Below are 23,507 nucleotides of genomic sequence, written 5' to 3' on the forward strand. Positions count from 1 at the left end.
GGGAGACAACTTATTGTCTGTTGACACCAGTTGATAATTATCATATATATATATATATCTTCTTCAACAAAGTCTTTTAATCGGGGTCTTTCTGAGAGTCCTTAATTACTAGAGATGATATATACTCATTTATATACTCATTAAAATGATTTTAGTCTCTATTGATATTATGACAACACCCACCACCTGGTATTTGGTTAATAGTGCTTTTTAGTATGCTCATGGGGTACAGATTATAGTTATTTATTATTTCCATAGTAAAGTTAATCAATGTTGTAATGATCATAATTATCACAAGTGTCTGAAGTCCATCCTTTGAATAAGGGGAGACAATCCCATGAGAACTGAAATCATTTAAAAGTTGAAGAAAAATAAATATTTTCATTGTCAAGTATCTTGCTTCTGTATATTATATGGAAGAGGTATTTGAGGTATATATTTTGAGGTTATCTTTGACATTTTTGTGATTTTACACAATCAAATTTATCACAGAATACATGTATATATATATATGAATTTCTATTGAAACTTAAGTGATCTTCTTTTTGTGCTTTTTTGTGTATAGTGTATATCCAATTTCTATATAAGATATTTTTTCTTCTGGTATTCTAAACAATAATACATTAAAATATAAAGTTGTTGAAATCAGAATAAATATATATACAAGAAATAAGAGATTTTCTTAATGTTCAGAATTTTCTTTATTAAATTATTTTACAGATTCCTACCATCTCTGTACGTACTGATTATGTATACTTAAAGGATATAAATCATTACTTGTCAATTTTAAATGTTATATTCAAACAAGAGAATAATGTAATGGTGAAAGTCTATTATGTACATCATTTGAATAAGGGGAGACCACTACTACCTACACAAATATTGGTGATTATTGGTGATCTTAGAACAGACAGAGTAATAATTTAATGGTGTTTTTATAGCTAAGTTTTCTCTCACTTGTATATATGTTAAGAATGATTTTTTTTTCTTTTCCTTAATGTATGTATACTCAGGCAGAGTGTGTATTTTACCATACACTATATTAATTACTTCACCTAGGTATATATTCTTTAATATGTTATAATATGCATGAATTATGTTATGTGTAGTTACAATGTAAATGTACAATACTTCTTTGTAAATAGATACTGATAAAACAATATTGATTTATATACATATACTTGTTATAGATTGCATCCATTATATCATTTTTAATGAAATCTAATAGCTCTGATTTCAGTGTTTAAATTATTTTCATTTCTGGTAATTTCAATATAATAAGGAAGTTTATGCTATATAAAGTCACAGACATCAGACTTAATCTTGGAGAAATTGGTGTCATTAATTTCCAGTATCTATCTATATAGCTAGTAATCCATTTTACAAAAATGATAATTTTCATATTTAAAAGATAAGCACACAGTGTAATAAAATTTGACTCTTATTTGTACATGTATATCCATAATACTGGTACTGCAAAAGGGAGATAACTGGTGTGCTATTCTTCTTCAGTTCCATTATCTTCTGCTACACATTCAGAAAACTTACTTTACATGTGTACAAAGTTAGCATGTTTACGTATAATTTTATGATGTGAGAAAAATTGCTGTAAATTAAGTAAACGTTGTTCTTGTGCATGAGGTAAATTTATGAATTACAAAAAACATATATTTCTTCAATATATTTGTTTAAGGAGATGGCCAGACTTGTAATGGAATGTTCATACAGGCTATTTCTATGCCAAAAAGTATTGTTTTAAATCTCTGTGTTTTTTTGTGTTTGTTTGTGTCTCATATTCATGTTCTTGCAGTTCTTTCTTCAATATATTCAATGTGGTCAGCTATTACTAAATGCTATATAACCGTACTATGGAAGGTATCAAAATAATCTCTGCAAACTGTCAAGGGCTAGGGGATAAAAATAAAAGAAAAGATGTTTTTACATTTTTAAAAAGTAAACAGTACAATATATGCTGTCTCCAAGACACGCTTTTACTACAGACATTGAAAATATTATCAGATCAGAATGGGGTTTTGAATGTTGTTTTAGCTCTTATAAGTCAAATTCTAGAGGGGTGGTTATTCTGTTCAATAATAATTTTGATTTTAAAATTTTGAGAGAGAAAAAAGACATGACTGGTAATTTTCTTTATTTAGAGCTAGAAATAGAGGGCACAAAAATAACTTTGCTGACACTTTATGGTCCAAACACAGATTGACCAGGTTTTTATAGCAATATATCAGACACTTTGAATGAATTCCATGGTAATTATATAATTTGTGGGGACTTCAATTTAATACTTGATTCGGACCTAGACTATGATGATAGCTACAAACAGGTAAATAATCCAAGGGCTAGGGAGAGGGTTAAAGAATTGATGGAGGAGCTTAACTTAGTAGATATTTATAGAGACAGTCATCCACATACTCGTAGATATACATGGAGAAAAAAGAACCCTAGAAAGCAGGCACGTTTGGATTTCTTCCTAGTCTCTGAAAGCTTATTACCTAGTATTAATCACTCAGATATCGAGCCTGGGTACAGATCAGATCATTCTAGTCCAGTTATATCATTCAAGTTTAATGATTTTACAAAAGGAAAGGGATTATGGAAATTTAACAATCTACTTCTTCATGACTTAGAATATCTTAAAACAATAGAGAAACTCATTTTAGACATAAAAAACAATATGCTGTCCCAATATATAATTTAGATAAACTTGACCAAATTCCAATGACCATATACAATTTCAAATTAATGATCAACTATTTTTAGAAACTCTATTACTTGAAATAAGAGGCAAAACTATTTCTTATTCGTCATTTAAGAAAAAACAACAGGATAAAAAAGAAAAACTATTATATGATGAAATTAAGCTTTTGGAAGACCAAGATAATATAGATTTTATGCGATTGAATGAAAAGAAAGAAGAAATAAAAAAAATAAGAGAAAAGAAAATCAAGGGGAGTATTATAAGATCAAAAGCAAAATGGCTAGATGAGGGGGAAAAACCAACAAGTTACTTTTTGAATTTGGAAAATAGAAATTTTACATCTAAAATCATTCCAAAAATAGAGAAAGATAATGGGACAATAGTTACAAAACAGGATGAAATACTTAATGAAGTTAGATCTTTTTTTGAAGAAATTTATTCATTTGGTAATAATGCAGATATTGAAGAAAAAGCATAGATGATTTCTTATTTCAGTGTGAAGTACCCAGGTTAGATAACTCTGAATCTAATAAATTAGAAGGTCCTATTACATACAGTGAAGCAGCAAAAACTTTAAAAAACATGAAAAATAAGAAAAGTCCTGGTTCGGATGGCTTCACTGTTGAATTTTTTAAATGTTTTTGGAAATTCTTAGGTCATTTTATTGTTAGATCACTAAATTTTGGATATAGTAATGGAAAATTATCGGTAACTCAGAGACAAGGGATAATAACTTGCATACCTAAGGGAGATAAGCCCAAGCAATTTCTCAGAAACTGGAGACCTATCTCTCTTCTAAATGTTATATACAAAATTGGGTCTGGTTCAATAGCAAATAGAGTAAAACTTGTTTTAGATAAGTTGATTAATAAAGATCAAACGGGTTTTTATATCGGGTCGATATATCGGTGAAAATTCTAGATTAATTTATGATTTGATGCAATTTGCAGACGAAAATGATTTATCGGGTATGTTACTTATCATTGACTTTGAAAAAGCATTTGATTCAGTTGATTGGAAATTTATGGACAATGTATTGAAATTTTTTAAATTTGGAGATAGTCTGAGAAAATGGGTAAATATTTTAAATAATAGTGCAATTTCAGCAGTCAATCAAGGGGGCTATCTCTCACCTTTTTTTGAAATCAAACGTGGTTGCCGTCAGGGAGATCCTATTTCTCCATATATATTTATTCTCTGTGTAGAAATCTTAGCCATCAGAATTCGAAATAATAATAACATAAAAGGCATCAGTGTAGAAAATCAGCCAATTTTAATATCGCAATATGCAGATGACACCTCTCTTATTTTAGATGGATCAAAATTGTCTCTTAAAGAAGCAATGAAAGAATTAAAAGAATATGCTAAATTATCTGGCTTGAAAATAAATTCTAGCAAAACTCAAATAATTTGGATTGGCAATAAAAAATATAGTGATGAAATTTTCTATCCTGAGTGGAATTTAAAATGGGGAAATACTAAGTTTACTCTCCTTGGCATAGAATTCCATGTTGACCTTCATCGTATACCAAAGCTAAATTTTGATAAAAAACTTGTTAAATTAAAATCTCTTATTCAGTCTTGGAAAAGAAGAATCCTTACACCCATAGGTAAAATACATGTTATTAAATCTCTACTAATATCTCAATTCAATCACCTGTTCATCTCTTTACCTAATCCTAGTGATGATTTTATTAAAAAACTAAATTCAGAACTTTTCAACTTCCTTTGGAATGGTAAAACTGACAAAATCAAAAGAGATGTGGTAATTAAGAAATATTATGAAGGGGGTCTTAATATGGTTCATGTTAATTCTTTCATTGCTTCTCTAAAACTAACATGGATAAGGAGACTTCTCACTGGAGATAGTAAATATAAGACCATTGTTAACACATTTATTGATTTGAATAAACTAGCATATTGTGGAAATGAATATATTTTTTATTGTGAAAAAAAATGTAAAAATCTTTTTTGGAAAGATGTTTTAAAAGCTTGGTATATGTTAGAACAAAAAAATACGTCACTGGAAAAAGGTGTTGAATCACTATTGAAAACACCCATTTGGCATAACAATTTATTCAAAATTGAAAACAAAAGTATTTTTTATCACGATTGGTACAGAAAAGGGATTTCTGTAGTTAATGATTTTATAAAAAAAGATAATATTTTATATACTTTCAACGAATTTTGTCAACGGTATGATTTAAACATCAACTTTCTCCAGTTTGAAGGCATTGCTACTAGTGTTAGAAGATATATTGCCAATCATGATCTGACAAATGTAACTCTAAATTTCCCTTATATGCCAATATATCTTAGATTATTTTTTAAGAGTAAAAAAGGTGCAAAAGATTTTTACAATATACTCAGTTCAAATGATACTATTGCAACAGGACGGAAAAAATGGGAAGACTTTTTTAACTTTGACAATGATAAATGGAAAATGATTTATAGAACCCCTTTTCTTGTGTCTCAAAATACAAAATTGCAGTGGCTACAGTATAGAATAAACCATCATATACTTACAACAAATGTTCATCTTTTTAGATTAGGTATTACAGAAAGCCCTTTTTGTTCGCTATGTAATGATGAAATAGAAACTATTGAGCACGCATTTTGGAACTGTTACAAAATTCAAGAGTTTTACAACACTTTGGAATATTTTATTGATGCTCTGCTAATTCCCTTTAGATTTAATAAAGAAACATTGCTTTTCGGATTTCATAATAGAGTAACAAATAGCGAAAATGATAATGAAATAGTTCTTATGATTAAATGGTATATATATAAGTCCAGATGTCTAAAAACACCATTATCCATCACAGCTTTCATAAATCATATTAAAGATCAGTACAATATTCAGAAATTTAATATACAAATTAGTGATAATATACTGAAAGTTAAATTTGACAGGAAATGGGTAAAATGGCAAAGTTTACTAGAATTATCATGATTATTTAAAAAAAAAAAAAAAAAATGTCACCATACCTTTCTTAATGCTTTACCAGGTATATTTTTCCAAGTAGTTGACCACCATAGTCTTTTTTTTTAAACTATATAATTTAATCTAAATGCTTTTCTAATGTATATTGTTATATTTTGTAAAATGTAGTTTTAGTGTTGTCTTTTGTGCAGTGTTTTGTCTATATGACTATATGTGTGAGGAGTATGTGTGTCTTTGCGTGTGTGGGTTTTTTTTCTGTTTGTTTGTGGAAGTATGATTGATATAATGTTGTGTATTATACATGTATGATAAAATGGAAAAATAAAAGAAATATAAAAAAAAAAAAAAAAAAAAAAAAAAAAATCTTGAACAATCTGTTCAAATACGTAATCAGCGACATGTCGTGGCCAAGAAAAGTCGCGAAATGGAGATTGGAGACTTGGTAATGGTGCATGATTATCGAGGCACCAACCGAAAACGATCATGGATTCGTGGAGTTATTATACAGAAACTGGGACCAGTAACCTATAGAGTGCAGGTTGGGGACTTAATCTGGAAGAGACACATTGATCAGATGCGCGATTGTGTGGTGGATTGCGAGTCACAGCCATTACATTCATCTTCACCGAGTAATGCGTGTACCGACGACTTGTCACAGCATTTCGTCCCATCGAGGGTCCCAAGAACTGAACCAACGGATATGGCGATAAGTCCTAAAGCCAATCATCAATGTGAAACAACACCTAAGACTGTCACGAACGGTAACACCCAGTTAAGCACACAAAAAACTGTACATGTAGAAACCATTCCTTTGTGTGATAAATCCATGACCACAGATCTAGAGTCGCGTTTTCCGCGTCGCGAACATTCCAAACCTAAGAGGTTAATCGAGTCCATTTGAAATTAAACTGTAATTTGTGTTACTTTTTGTTATTGTTATATTGACAGTTAAAGATTATGCAAGGAGTATAATTAGGTTAATTAGGTTGTTTTCAGTGTTTTACAAGACTGATATTCATGAACTGTGCTCTATCTTACTTACAAAGAGATGTGCTCAAAATTAGTTGAAATAAGCTAACGATTATTACAGATCATAATATTGGTTTATTGTTTTGAAGAGGGGAAAAGTGTAATGTTTGTAGATTTGGAATACTTTACATTATTGCACTAGTCATCATCCAGGCGGTAATTGTCATTACATATAGTCATAGTGGTATTTAGTACCACTAACTTTGTATGTGTATTGCGCATGCCTATTGCGGTTGTTACTGACTGCCCGCCATATTGGAATAAAGTGTGAAACATGTGCGCCGTGTTTGTTCCTGAAATAACATCTAATGAAAGCCTACACCCGGACATTTCATTTATCACATTATTTTTACGCTAGGAAACATGCATAGCCTGGGATAAACTGCATTTGAGTATTGGTATATTTCTATACATATGTATCGATGGTGATCTTATCACTTTCATTTTCCTCAGGTTCATGAGCCACATATCATCGTCATACTCACTAAAACAGACTCAACAAAATGTAGGAATATCAACATTGGTGACTTATGTCTTCGGATAAAGGACAAATGGAATGAGTTCACCATTAAATGTCGTCGGGAGATTGTTAATAGGTGAGTGTGTGAGAGACAAGTAAGTAAATTACAGTAAAAAGCTTGTGGTGCATGGCTACATGCCTCGCAGTACTTTTAAAGTAATTGATGAATAGGAAGTATATGTATATATAAGTCTATATGCCGGAATGGATCAGTGGGGAACGAGGGATGGACTCATTCACTTTCCATAAGATACCATTGTACTACACCTCTGACGATTGCCATTTTTGCTCTATCAAAAACAGGAGCAGACGAATTAGCATTTTTCATCAGTTACAAACATTACTTACTTTTACACCATTACCACCACTTAACATTTTGAGCTTCTTCTTTTTGTGTAATGGCGGACAGTAAGCGAGTTTGAACATTTCACATACATTTTACTACAGTGGTCTTTTCTTGAAAAACCAACTGATCTAATTTTTATTAGAATTTGTTTATTTCCGAAATATGTGCAAATTTTAATGTACGTTTAGACTGAATCATCCCTTTAAATAGTAATTAGTCCCCTGCCGGTGAAACTGGAGGTCCCTTTGGACAGCCATTCCCCAAAAAACGGTCCCACTTAAATCTAAAAACGATGAAAAAATAAAGTCATTCAAAATACCTAGTCTAGTCATCTGATGATGGGTTATTTTATAGCAACTGGACTTTCACTTTGGTAACAGCTATAAGTGCTATATATTATGTGAAATTACAAATTTGTCATACTTTATAAGTATCAAGCAACACAACGGCAACAAAACCCTATTCAGCATATTAATTTGAATTGAAAATTAGCCTCGACTATATCTAGTATGAAGTACTGATTGCATATTTACAAAAAAGCTAAAGAAATTCTCTTATATGTATTTTTGTGGTAATTAGACACATATATACACAAGTCATTTTCTAAAACAGACTATAACTTACCTGTAATCAGCTCCCTTTGTTCTCTATCGTTCCTCCCTCCAATGTTAAAATATATTATGTTAGCTGAGTGAGAAGACACCATGTATTAACACCATGGGGTGCATTTATAGCATCAATTCAAATGACATCATGCTGTGACAGCCACAGTACCTGTTAAACAGGTACTAATAAGCCTACCAGTCTACTTATCCCCATCTGGTTGTGTTTCAGACAGACGTAAAATAAAAATAATAACATAATAAAAATTTATTACGATTCACAATATGATTATTTAAAGTGTCATATAAAATGTTCAAATGAATATTCATGAATTTGGATGGGGTGATAGATGGGCAAGAGAGGTTGGAGCGCCCCCTACCGACACATCACCCACCCCAGGGCCAATCAACGGAACGCATACCAATATAAATACAAATGGCCAATTCACACTCATGCACCACAAAAAAGAATGATATAAAATTTCCGAATAATTAATAATTAATTTGGTCTGGGGTGATAGTTAGGCAATAGTGATTGATAGGTTCCCTACCATCACCCTTCCCCACTCCAGAGCCAATGGGCACAATGCATATTAATATAACTGATAATCCCGATTGACCATGAAAGAGGATTATGTGTGCACTCATCTGTGGTAGCAAGATATTTATTGGGCACCTATTTCCTTTGTCAGATGTTTGAAGTATGCAGTAAGTTAGCCGAGTGGGAAGACACCATGTAGGTTCACCTAACTTATGTTATTCACGTAACCATCTGGATGCGTTTCAGACAAAAACAAGTTAATAATAATACTGTCGTTCTATGAATGGCTGTGTCGGTCGAAATGATGACAAGGAGTAGGGTTGAAGTTTGTTGACGGCTTATTTATTCAAGCTGAAGTGTAGACAAGAGTTATCTCTCCCTCTCTATCATGTGGCCCTAGAGGAGGCGGTGACGTAGGCAGATGTTAAATGTGTGTGAGGCGGAAGTACCCAGTCAAGTCTCAAACCTCAGTCTCAGTCTGATTTCAGTCTGACTGGGGCCTATTGCGGCCCTCTATTTATAATGATTGGGTACGTGACTGGTGCGCGTGCCGTTGGGACCATGCTTGCCCCAAAGGTTACTACAAAATTTACTAATTTTAATTCAAAATACAGCCTTACCGGCGCCTGATGCAGGCTTAACAAAATAGAAATGTTTTGAAAATGTTTCCGCGTTACTGACCTTTAAATATACTACACATCGGAACTAGGTCTAAGCAACATTATATACACCACAATAATACACTATGAAATTAAACACAGCCTAAGAAATATATACATGGTTGTTATTAAACAACTAATACCTGTACTCTAATAAAATACACTATAGTTTAACTCAGCCCCGCGATCCACAATTATACACGATTTACATGACAACTTCTGTCATGGTTCAACAGGTACCCCACTTCCTGTTTACCTAGCGGGAATATTCAAAATATCATATCTATCACTAATGATTTTCATGGGGACTTAAGCAAGACTACCAGCCTGCCTATACCTTTAAAGGGTTAAAATTATATATCACCAATAATATTCATTGGGGCTTAAGCAAGGATACTAGCCTGCCTACCTCTATAGGGTTACAATACCAAACCTAATGTATTTTATCAAAATGCACTTGTTCTTTCATTTGAAGAAAAGGATATATATATATACAAGGTTTTTTTTTCAAAATATAGATCTATACACACTGTTTTACATCCTGATATTTGTTCAGTTTTGTTCTTGTAAAGTAGGTGTAAATAAGACATAATTCCCGACCATGATATCCCTAATTATCCTCACCACAAACCTACCTGTTTTTATGTGGTTTTTCACCACACTGACACTAATTCTGCCCTCTGGCCATGCATTGTTTTAACAGTAACTAACATCCTAACACAGGTATACAGATACTAGTCCAACAATCAAATTAAATTTCTTTATTACCAAACAGATCTAGTGTAGTAAAAAACAAATAACCAAATGTGTATACATTGTAAAGTCTATATCCTAAAATATAAAATTACAGTAATAGCTACACATGTAGACCTCACCAGATTTCTGCGAATAGTTTGAATATCTAATTGTATTTTTAAAGAAACCACATGACAATAATTTTACTTAATTCATAAGGTCTCCTGTTGTAAAGAAAACTAAATTACATGTATGATTTTTGTGTCGCCTGCAAAGCAAGGGCGACACTTAGGTATCACTTTGTCGGCGTCGGTGTCGGCGTCGTCGGCGTCCGGGAAACGGTTTCCGTGTATTTTTTGTCCGATTTTAACCTAATTTGGTATATTGCTTTATATCAATGGGATCTCGGACGAGCTCGATAATGGTCAAAATCCGGCAATATTTCCAAGAGTTACGGGACTTTAAAATCGTCAAAACAGATAAATCCATGGTTTCCGTTCGATAGCTTAAATATTTATTGTCCGATTTCAACCAAATTTGGTTTATTGCTTTATATCAATGAGATCTCGGACGAGTTTGATAACGGTGAAAATCCATCAATATTTGCAAGAGTTACGGGACTTTAAAAACGTCAAAACATGGTTTCCGCTCAATAATTTTACTAGTTAATGTCCGATTGGTGGATTGTGAGATATTAGATGGGTTTGATACTAGTAAAAATCTGTCAATATTTGCATGAGTTACGGGACTTTAAAACATGGTTTCCACTCGAAAACTTTAGTAGTTATTGTCCGATTTCAACCAAATTTGGTGTATTGCTTTATATCAATGAGATCTTAGATAGGTTTCATACTATAGTCAAAATCCATCAATATTGCAAGAGTTACGGGACTAGATAACTTCACCTAATTATTAACAATATTTTCAACTGTAAATAACTATTTTTTGTGATGCTATGCAGGCGACACGTCCGTGGAATTCTTGTTTTTTTAGAATATATGATATAAAAATATTTTATTTATTAATATACAATTAAATTATAGAATGGATGAGGTTTAAGGTTTGATAAATATTTTTTTTATTTCAACTGCTCTGAAGTGACATGCATCAATGAAGTTTATTATAGAAAACTATCAAGCAATGTTTGACTCTGCCTCCCGGAGCAGGAGGGGCGGGGCCCTATAGGGAAAATAGAGACACTAGTCGTAGAGCTCTGCATGGATTGTAACCAAATTTGGCCAGAAGCATTCTTTGGAGAAGGGGAATAGAGTTTATATAAATTTTGGTGACCCCCCCCCCCCGGTAGCAGGGAAATAGCAGTAAATCATTATGTTATATGTGCCGTATTTTTCATACTTACGAATCAAGAAGAGCTTTTAATATGTTATTTACCACCAAAAGTTACCAACGTTTTGAGAATTAAATACGTTCAATACACAGGTTTTAAGTACAAGTAAGGGCTGAATACGATTTTTGGTAGTACTGCCAAAAATCATTACATTAACGTCTACAGTGTAGTGAAATTAGTACACACGGTCAGACCATGAAGCCAAATTGTTGTCTACAATTTCATTTCACATTTTTACAGTATTTCTAGTTATTGTAAAGTGATTCTTGTAAGTATTTTTCCATCTAAATATACATAAAGCATAAAACCATGGATTTTACAGCATCAGTGTTCTAACTAAAGGTGCATATATGTGTGTCTGTCCATTTGAATGATTTTCACAGCTTTATCCATCAAATCAGATGGTTTGTTTATATTTTACCGAAGGGAAAAAAACGATGTCAAAATTTTTGCCCGGTTACGGCACATGAAACTTTAAATCACTAGTAGTCTTAGAGTTCTGCTTGGAGTGTAACCAAATTTGACCAGAAGCATTCTGTAGAGAAGAGTAACAGAATTTGTATAAATGTTGGCCCTGACCTCCTGGTGCAGAACGTGTTGTGTCCAATAGGAATATTAGAGGTAAGATTTCTTGAGGAAAGACACAATGCACCTGCATTCAGAACATTTCTTAGCATTACAAACTGTGTGAGCGATACAGGCCCTATGTAAAAAAACTATAAATAAAACTGGAGTAGAGATGGATTCATTTCACCATGGCTATGGCATTTTGACCCCCCCCCCCCTCTTCCCCTTCTTAGCTGAAGTAGTCATAGGTTTTGTAAATAACACTTAATATTTACTGAATTCATAATATGTTTGATTTATTGTATCTTAAGACAGTCAAATGTCAGTTGAAAAGAAATAATTTAAATGTAGAGGGAGAGTGGGTCATTTCACCATGGCCATGATATTTTGACCCCTATCCCCTTTAAATCTGATTTCCCTAATAGTCATATTTATTATAAATAACACTTAATATTAAATGAATTAATAATATATATGATTTTATTGTATCTTAGGGCAGTTAAATGTCAATTGAAAAGAAATAATTGAAGGGATAATTTTCACCATAGCCATATATTTTGCTCCCCGCCCCCACCCCCCCCCCCCCCTCAAAAAAATATAACACATCAAAACAAAACCTTCCACTGCTAGCCATAGGTTTTCAAACTGAATCCCATTATCATAAATGAGAAAAACACGTTTTTAAGTGTTGTAGTAACTTTCAGAAGGGGGATCACTTTACCATGGGGATGGGGGTCATTTCACCATAATGGTATTTTGACCCCGGTTGACCCCAGTGTCAATATACCATGATTCAAAATACCATGCTACACCGGGCAAAATCATATCTGGGGCTCGGCCTTGTATACAGACAATAACACGGTTATTTCGAAGATATTTCTCTTAATTAGTTGTTCCCTATCAAAGATAAATAATAATTTTTCTTTCATTTCATAATGAATTAGACTTTCTGATTGGCCGGTTCTTTCCTTTATACCCGTATGAAAAAAATCCGGGAATGGTGCTAATACCCCGACGTTATCGTGACAAAAGAGACATCGACGTTGTGTATTAATTTAGAAATATAATCCATTGGAATATCAAAGGAAAAGTACATTTAAACGTATTGTATTTTATCATGTAGTATGAAAACAAATTTATAAGTATTGTCCATACCTTTCTCAAAATTGACCTATTTGACTTGGATTTGAAAATCGTTGTTAATGTATGATTAACTTAATTATCTTGGGAACAACTTGATCCCTATATGGCCCCAATTTGTTCCCTATATGGCCCCTATATGATCCCTATAGTGCCCCTATATGATCCCTATATGGTCCCTATATAGCCCCTTCATAGTCCCTATATGTCCAATAGTATGAGGGTTACAATTTGGATGTCATATCGATACTATTGAAATATCATAGCTGTTCTAGCTGTATTTGAATTAATCAATTTCCCTCTAAACTGCTTAACTTATTGCAGATCAACATTAAAGGCAGGGATCTTTCCTGACACTGGCGCACAATTTACTGTAACAGGAAACAGTTGTTCATTGGTTGTACACCCATTCAACGCAAGCGACTCGCAGGTAAAGAAAACATATCTGAAATATCTAGGTATACAGTTTACAAGAAGTATTGACCGATATAACATGGGTGTACTCGACAACATCTTCTAATATACATTTATTGCAAAAGTAAGCAAGGGTGCCTGTTAGAATTCTTTTAGCACCCATTTCTGCGCTGAAATTCTCCAGTCTGCTCCGAGGTCACTTGGCATTGTACATACGTCAGGTGGTAGTACAATGTATATATACGAGGCAGTTGATTGCCAGGGCTGTAAAACAAGTATACAAAGAGAAAGAAATACAAAAGAAAAGGAATGAAAAACAACCACGCCCTAAGCTATATATATGTAATCACTACTAAACAGAAGTGATTGATGTACTCGAAGAGAAAATAAGTGATATTACAGGTGAGCTGAGTATTGAATTTTGCTAGCCACCAGCTACTACCTCTACCAAGGGCACGTAACTCATGTGACTCTCTGAGCTGTCTGGGGGTTAACGTTTCATAGCTTGTCTCTGACAATACTACATTTAATACAACAGGGTTGTTTAAAGTGGAGGTTTTCGGGTACGTACCAGTGGTGTTACGAAATAAAGATGTAATAATTAAATATCCGGAAAAAAACCCCATAAAGATAAATAAAAGATAAGGAAATGCTTGTGTAATTGGTTGAAAATGAAAATTCGTAGATTTGTACAGGATTGCTTGATGAAATATAATGCTTTCATTGTTTTAACCTTTGATGCACTAGCATTGTGGTTATTTAGCAAGAATATCAATGTTGAACATCTTAGGGATAATTAATCGGTGATACTTGTACATGTTCTATACTTGTGATGTGATATAATTAATATTGTGTACTGGCATTGGGATGATTGTTATCTTTTTAAATCCCAATTCCACTTCAGGATAACTGTTATATAGAGAGTCCACCTCCTTTGTTTTTTGGTACCTTGTTGTACAATTGTTTTGTTTTGTTTTTTTGTTGTTGTTGTACATGTTATGATGGAGATTTTGGCCAGTGAGGAACAATTGAAGGATAATGACATGTTCTATCTCCTGTTTAGAATGGCCGCGGTATGTTGATGCAGTTCTCACATTTTTTTTTTGTGCAGTAAGTTGTTAGTGGCTGCGGGTCGCATCCTGTCTAGATGGTTGGGGGGACAATATAGGTAGTTTGTTTTTTCTTTTTCTTTTTCCTTAGCTGACGTTTCCTTATTAGGCATGTTTGTATTTGTGCAAAATTTTGGGGTTTATTTTTTTTCCTTGGATTACCTCCCTTTATTAAGAGATGTTTGACTTTGTGAACTTAGGTTTTTCTTTTCTTAAATTACCTCCCCATGATAGATTCTTTAAAATTTAGGTGTTTTTTTAATTCTATTTTTATTCTAGTTCGAGTTCGTGAACTGGATACTTCCAAATTCGAAATTTGTGCATCTTACTTTTGGCTTCAAATGTTTCAACTTTTGTTAGGAACTTTTTGGGTTATTTTTTTTCCAAATTATCTCCCTTGGATCAGTTTTACGGCTACGGGTCGCAGCCTGTCTAGGTGGTTGGGGGGTATGTAACGAAGCTGTGGTGCGCTTCGTTGCTATATTTTCCGGAAATTATATTAACCGGGACTTTGGCGGGAATTTGCTGGGCACGAGATCTCGGGACTGCGCCGAGGCTTTCAGTTTTCTACCGGGCCTTGAGAGGTGAGGGTTGTGTTTTTGAATCCTATGTATTGTTATATATTTGTCGCCCATCCTTTCCCTAATTTGCTGTTATCGTATAGTGTGGAAATGCATTAACATTACTGTGTGTGTATTTTTCGCTATCAGTCGATATTTTTGCTATATTTTTGAGTTTGAAATACTTGTGAAATTGTGCAATGTCGGACTTGGCATGTCTCGCTTTTAGACGGGTTTCGATAGTAATTAAAAGTCTTCACTCTTGTGTTGAGAGCCGTCGGTAGGCTGGAAAAGAGTGGGAGCCTCCTGTGTTGAGTTTCGGGGTTAACCGTTAAGAAGATATTTTGAGAATCTTCGCTGGAGAACGGTGTTTGTGAAATTGGAGGTTAAACTGTCGATAATCGGCCCGGTGTGTAGCGCCACGTGTTCGGTCTTTCATTGATGGGTAGGAGTTAATTCTGATAGCGAAAACGTAAGAATATTAGCAGCAAAACTGTCCATTACACACTACTTCCCACTGAGCCACGCGGGTATTTTCTTGTTGTCACCTTTACACATGTTAAATATCAATAAACTGTTAAATGAATTTGATGTCGTCCATTGTCCATACTCACTAGTACCTTTGAATATTGTAGGGAGACATAGGAATCTGCAAGCTAACGCGGCAGTCGAACCCAGAGCAAAACAAATTAATTGTATCATTCTTACTCTACGCTAATGACTGCGGTCGTAGCGAAACAAGTCGTTACATAAAGGCCACACGAGAGGAGTAGGTTTTGCAAGTAACTTTTTTGTTAATCTAATTCTAGAGGATAATTGTGTGACGTCATTATTATATACTGTTTTATAGAGTCTACATTGGTCGGAGAACCCTCACAAAGGAGACTTCCAGATCACTGTTCACTTTTGTTGTCCTTGCGGAATGCCGATAGGTTTGGTATTACGGATATTAGCCCTGTGTGTTAACCTGAACAAACCTTTTACCCGGTACAGTTACATCTGGCGACATGGTGTCCTTATACAACTGGGACATGAGGTAACGATTTCTCTCGTACATAACATGATTATCCTGCAGTTGCTAGGGAAAAGATAACCGTCTTTTGCCAGGGTAGTGAAAAGACAATGACCTGACGTCATCAATACATGCAAAAACCATTGTCGACCAGCCAAGCGATGGCAATCGGTTTGAGACATCCCTGTCCAATTTACATAACTGTTGAAGTCTTTTTTTTCTATGAACGCCTGTTAGTGTCATTTAAAAAATTATATTTTTTCTCGTTAAAACGCGATAACTATCTCGAAAAAACGCTTGTTAATTCGTTTTAAAATGTTCTCTCGTTTCATTAATTATTTTGTATAAAGAGATAATTTTTCTCGCTTTAAAGAAATATTTGTTTTCGTTTTACCGCTATAGTGATCTCGTTTTACCGCTACTGATCTCGTTTTACCACTATACAATTCTCGTTTTAATAAAGAGTAATGTCAACACTCGTAGTTCACTATTTGTTAATAAAGGTCACCTATCTATAGTGAACGCACTGTCCTTTTGATAGTTTGGAGTCCAACTGCTGCCAGGTATGAGGAATGGGTTTTTTATATAAAGTCGACCATTGTCCAGTATGAAGGATAAAATCGGAGGAAATTAAGCTCATAAAAGATGTTATCACAGTTATATACTCTAGATTATCCATCACATAATTGCCTCTACTTTGGACGATCCTGGCAAAATGAATAATTTCAATATCTAAATTATTGACCGAAGCGTGTTGCGCTGATGAAATGGCGGATGAGATTACCTGACCAGTTCCCAGGTCAAATCTCCAGAAGAACGAAAATCCCGTGCAAACCAATTTATACAATCCCAACGCCCCATCCTAAAGAACGGTTCCCATGCGCCAAGGAACGTACATGTAGAAAGTACACTAACTGTCAACGCAACCAGGCGACCAACCGATTATATAACGTAAACAATCGAATCCTGCTACAATTGAAATGCCTTCCTATATGTCATATTACCATGATATAATTTACGTGCCAAGGTCAATAATGACTCGATGTGTATGCTTTTGTTAAGTCGAATCCGGTTACAATGTATCTAGTGTTAGTGGGTCACAGCTAGGTGAAGGTCATTGTGTCAGATATCAAGATCCCTGGGTCGCTATCTCTGTTTTTAGCATTGAATGTGAATGCTGTTTCTAGGTGATATAATTTTGTAATAGATTTTCAGAATTAGTTCTTCAGACTTCAAAAAGTGAAGTTGTTTTGATTTGAGTAAGGGGTCCACCGACATTAAAACATTTCACTTGCTTGAGTCTGATACAATGATGGGTCACTAGTTTAGCTTGTCCCTTTCTGACTTTCTTTCTAGAAAATAGAATTAAGATTCCAGAGAGACTATTTACCACCCCGTAACACAAATGATACACGGGTATCTGAAATAGTTACTTTTAAAGATTAGATCATTGCTCGACCTATAACATGTTAAAATCAGACAATTAATGCGTTACAACAAGGGAAATATCGCGTTATAATAATAAAAAAAATCGCCTTAAAACGAGATAGATAAGCGTTATAACGAGATAATTAACGCGATAAAAAGAGATACGTAAACCGTTTGAACGAGATGACAAATGCGTTTTAATGAAATATCGTTATCATTTTAATTTTCAAATTGATTTACAATAATTTAAAAATATTGCAATGTTTAAAGTTTGTATCTAGAGACAGAAAAAATACCGAGAACACTTTAAAAGTATTTCTTTAGCACCAATGAGATCAAGCCATCACAGAAACGTATACGGACCTCCAGGTAGTTACAAACAAGTAATAGAAAATAACGTTCAAAAGAAAGGTAGTCGCAATCAAATACCAGGTAGAAAATGTTTATTTCATTTAATAACGAGATAACAGAAAGATGGTTATAGGTGCACGATCCAGTCATTTGCATAAACGTCCACGAGAACTTCGGAAATGTTGACTCAAACGTATCACGAAGCACAATGACAATGTCAACTTTATTTCCTTTGTTGGTAAGGTGAAGATACATATACAGGCCATTACAAATGAACTGGACTTCACTGTCCGCGTGGTGACAGATTCGTACTCCGACTTAAAGACAGCGACACAAGTATTGTGGATGACCGTCGCGCCATCCTTGGTGAAATTGCTAAGATTTTTTAAATGCTTCCCTGGTCTTAGTACAGAGGTATGTCATAAACCCTCATCAGATTAACTAAACAGTAAGGAATTACATCATTTGCATGACAGAGTTTGGCGTAAGTTTAAGCCGGATAAATCTTGAATTGAGCATATCCGTTTGCTGACTCCAATATAAAATTCAAGTTTCTTCTACTGAAAAACAAAATATATGGACTATGCGTTTTGTTGAAATATCCATTTTATTCTTTATCTTTATCCACACAGTCTGCCATCATATTGTAGGTTTACCTGAGCTTCCGGGGAGATCCTAATTTTGACGAGGTGTTTCTGAGATCCACTTCAGATCGTCGATTTACCATTGATCAGCTAGTTTCCAAGCAGATTTTACGCACAGAATTGATGTCGTCAAGGTGGCTCGTCCCATTTAAAGGTAATGTCTTGACGCATTGTGACAAATTCAACGTTACGTCGTCGCCTAAAGATCAAAAGGAAATAGGAATGGGAAAGAATTTCATATTATTTTCTATATCGGATCTCGTAAATGATATGCACTGCTGGGTAATGAAGTGACATGAATAATCTCCTATTTTCCCTTTTGCTTTTGTATGGTCTCTAAATACTAACGCAAAAGAACTACAATAAATCCATCTGCGTATGTCATTTCAGAATAATAATACTGTGGTATGCATGTTCTGTCTACGGAAACGTATATGGACCTTCACTTCTTGTGTTAAATGTCATTTTGCCGACCTATCTTCCGTCGGCAACATTATACCAAGCATGTCGTCGTTTGAATATCGACATGTTAGTTATATTTCATGCAATTTTCACTCTACCAAACTATTGTAAATATACGATGTGTGAATATGAATGTATATCTACGATGGTTTAAATACATAAAAGCACCAACATACCATTGTAATAGGGGAAATGAAATTTCGTGCATTTTGAAAGAGCTGCTACAGATCAACACACTGTTTAAAACTTTCGGGTAATGTCGGAAGCCCGAGTTATATCACGTGACCGTGTTACGACCAAGAATAACAGAAATGAGAAACCAGCAGCTAAATTCAAAACACAATTTAACTATATACAAAATAATACAGAGATAGTTTACAATATCTAAAGTATTTGGTGGTGGTACAAGAGTAATACAAGACTTTAAAGTATTACATGTCTGTATGCGAATGTCCTGGTATAATCCTTAATCCTTCCAGTTTCCGAATTAATAATTCCCACAAATTCACGAGGAAAATTAATGTCCACAGATAATTTGCAAAGTTCCAAGCAATACGAATAAATCCACACAAAGCGTTGTAACAATCCACAGATAAAGTCACAATAGCTCTCCCAATAGAATCTTATATGACGCTGTACAACTCTTGATATGTATAATTACAGGTCTCATTACAGTTCTGATTAACCTTGGGCAGCTGGAGTATATATAGCTAAACCCTAATTCAAAAAATATTGGAGAACCTTATACTTCTAGAAATATCTAACTAGAAACAGTAAACAAATAAACACACAGAACTTTCTGGAAATAGATCATTCTAGATACCTACTCATAATCAACATGTTTACAAACATGTATGTTTGCACATGGTAATATCCTAAAAAGTTCTATAACCTAAATTAATGATTAATGAACTTTATAGGATGTATTGATAATATAGCTATAGGAGTTACCTCCCTTATCTAATAAATGCATGTATTTAGTGTCATACATAACACACCCCTCCTTAAAGAAAAGAAAGTTTTCTTGAAAAGGAAACTTTCTTGAAATACATGTATCAAGAAACGTTTAAATCCTTGATAAAGTATTAGCCAGACTCTTGTCTTTCCCTTCTATATGTTTGATGTCAAGATTGTACTCTTGCAAAATCAAACTCAACCTGAGAATTCTTTGATTTTTGTTTTTCATTTTCCCAATGAATGTCAAAGGGACATGGTCGGTGAAGACCAACACAGGCACAACTGTAGTGCAGAGATACACATCAAATTGGTTCAAAGCCATAATCAATGCTAAACATTCTTTCTCAATGGTGGAATAATTTCTCTGGTGTTTGTCAAATTTTCCCGAGAAGTAACAAATTGGATGGTCAATTTATTCAGTACCTTCTTGCATCAAAACAGCACCAACACGTACATCGCTGGCATCAACAAACAGTTTAAACTGTTTATTAAAATCTGGAGCAGTTAGAACTGGTGAGTTTGATAGTATGGCTTTCAATTTCTCATAGGCAGACTTACATTCGTCTGACCAGACAAATTTAACATTTTTCTTTAACAAAGCAGTAAGTGGAGCTGCTATAACAGAGATATTTTGACAAAATTTTCTGTAGTATCCAGCCATAACAAGAAATCTCATCAGCTCTCTCTTGCTTCCAGGAGTTGGAAAATCTATAATTGCTTCTACTTTGGCCTGAACAGGTTTTACCTGCCCCTGTCCTACAACATGGCCTACAAATTCAACAGTTGCATGACAAAATTCACATTTTAGCAAGTTTACAGTCAATTTCATGGTAGTAAGTCTCTCGAAGAATTTGCGAATCCCGCGTAGATGGTCCTCCCACGTGTCGCGGTAGTTGATGACGTCATCAATTTATCCATCGCAGCCTTCCAGGTCTGATATCACGTTGTCAAGAAGACGTTGAAATGTTGCCGGGGCATTCTTCATACCAAAGGGCATAACTTTGTACTGGTACAAACCTTGTGAAGTTACAAATGCCGACACTTCTTTAGCTCTTTCTGTTAAGGGCACCTGCCAATAACCTTTCAACAGGTCAAACTTGCTAACAAACTTGGCTTTGCCAACTTTGTTAATACACGAGTCAATCCTTGGAATTGGATAAGAGTCTGTTTTACTGACATAGTTTACTTTTCAGTACAGAACCGGTATGTCTTGTCTGGCTTTGGCACAAGAACACATGGAGAGCTCCATTCACTTTTGCTTGGTTCAATAATATCATTGTCCAACATGTATTGAATTTCTTTCTTTAAATGTTCTTCTTTCAAAGGATTGACACGGTAAGGATGTTGCTTGACAGGTTGCGCATCGCCCACATCCACGTCGTGATAGATGACATCTGTTTTGCCTGGTGTGTCCAGAAACAAATGCTTAGACTCAAGTATCAAATCTTTCAGTTCATTGCGTTCCTTTTCCGATAGATGACACAGTTTTTTGTCCAAGTTCGCGAGCACATCTGAGTTCCGTAACTTAACACCACAGTCTAAACCTACATCTTGTACACCGCCATTTAAGTCTGATTTACAAATATCAGCTGTACTTTCACTTTGTGATGGTACAGAGGCCAAAGAAGCAATAGGTTGAGAGGTCTTGCTTTCTTCTCTATCTACATATGTCTTAAGCATATTAACATGACATAATTGAGTTCTCTTGCGCCTGCCTGGAGTTTGTACAATGTAGTTAACATCATCGACCTTTTTCTCAACAATGTAAGGTCCAAAATATCTAGCTTGCAAAGGCTGACCCGGTATCGGTAATAGAGCCAAAATTTTGTCACCTGGATCAAAACTTCTTGCACGGGCATCTTTATCATACCATGTTTTCATTTTGGTTTGAGTAACGGCCAAATTTTCTTTTGCCAATTCACATGCCCTTGCCAACCTTTGCTTAAAGTTAGACACATACTCTAAGAATTCACTTTAGAATCTTCGTCCAAAATTTCGTTCCAAAATTTACCAAAGATTATATTACTAACAACTAAGATTATATAACTAACCACTAAGATTATTTATCTAACTACTAAGATTATATAACTAACAACTAAGATTATATAAATAACCACGAAGAATATATAATTAACAACTAAGATTATATATCTAACCAATAAGATTATATAACTAACCACTAAGATTATATAAATAACCACTAAGATTATATATCTAACCACTAAGATTATATATCTAACCACTAAGATTATGTAACTACCTACTAAGATTATATATCTAACCACTAAGATTATATATATCTAACCACTAAGATTATATATCTAACCACTAAGATTATATAACTAACAACTAAGATAATATAACTAATCACTAAGATTACATAACTAACCACTAAGATTATATAACTAACCTCTAAGATTATATATCTAACCAATAAGATTATATAACTAACAACTAAGATAATATAACTAATCACTAAGATTACATAACTAACCACTAAGATTATATAACTAACCACTAAGATTATATGATATAACTAACAACTAAGATTATATAACTAACCACTAAGATTACATAACTAACCACTAAGTTTATATAACTAACCACTAATATTATATAACTTACCACTAAGATTATTTAGCTAACCTCTAATATTATATATTTAACCACTAAGATTATATTATTAACCACTAAGATCATTAGCTCACCTGGTCTGAAGGACCGAGGTGAGCTTATGGGATACTGCGGCGTCCGGCGTCCGTCGTTCGTCGTCCGGTGTCTGTCGTCCATAGTCAGTCAACAATCGACTTCTTCTCCATAACCGCTGCTCGGATTTCAACAAAATTTGAGTGGAAGCATCCTTATGGGCTACTACCTGAGGGTAGGGGTCAAAAGGGGTCAATTTGGCTATTTCCATATGAACGACTTCTTCTCTGAAACTAGGCATGGAATAGCACCCATAATGCAATGGTAGCATCCTTATAGGATGGGGATTCAAAATTGTACAAATGATGGGGCTGATCCCCTGGGGGCCTGTGGGGCGGGGTCAAAAGGGGTCAATTTGGCTATTTCCAGATATACGACTTCTTCTCTAAAACTAAGCATGGGATAGCACTCAAAATGCAATGGTAGCATCGTTATAGGGTGGGGATTCAAAATTGTACAAATGATGAGGCTGACCCCTGGGGGCCTGAGGGGTGGGGTCAAAAGGGGTCAATTTGGTTATTTCCATATAAACGACTTCTCTGAAATTAAACATGGGATAGCACCCATAATGCAATGGTAGCTTCCTTATAGGATGGGGATTCAAAATTGTACAAATGATGAGGCTGACCCCTTGGGGCTTGAAGGGCGGGGTCAAAAGGGGTCAATTTGGCTATTTCCATATAAATGACTTCTTCTCTGCAACTAAGAATGGGATTAGGC

General features: G+C 34.3%; 1 protein-coding gene across 1 annotated transcript in view; it reads left to right on the forward strand.

Moving 5' to 3' along the window:
* LOC138336515 (uncharacterized) overlaps positions 1-23,507 on the forward strand; it is a 53,725-nt gene that overhangs the window by 25,248 nt on the left and 4,970 nt on the right. Inside the window, exons 5-9 of the mRNA XM_069286023.1 lie at positions 7,140-7,282; positions 13,469-13,574; positions 16,078-16,263; positions 18,262-18,432; positions 18,669-18,816. Coding sequence (XP_069142124.1) covers positions 7,140-7,282; positions 13,469-13,574; positions 16,078-16,263; positions 18,262-18,432; positions 18,669-18,816 — 754 coding nt within the window. The remainder of the gene's footprint in view (positions 1-7,139; positions 7,283-13,468; positions 13,575-16,077; positions 16,264-18,261; positions 18,433-18,668; positions 18,817-23,507) is intronic.

This window comes from Argopecten irradians, chromosome 12 (assembly GCF_041381155.1).
Source record: "Argopecten irradians isolate NY chromosome 12, Ai_NY, whole genome shotgun sequence".
NCBI lineage: Eukaryota > Metazoa > Mollusca > Bivalvia > Pectinida > Pectinidae > Argopecten > Argopecten irradians.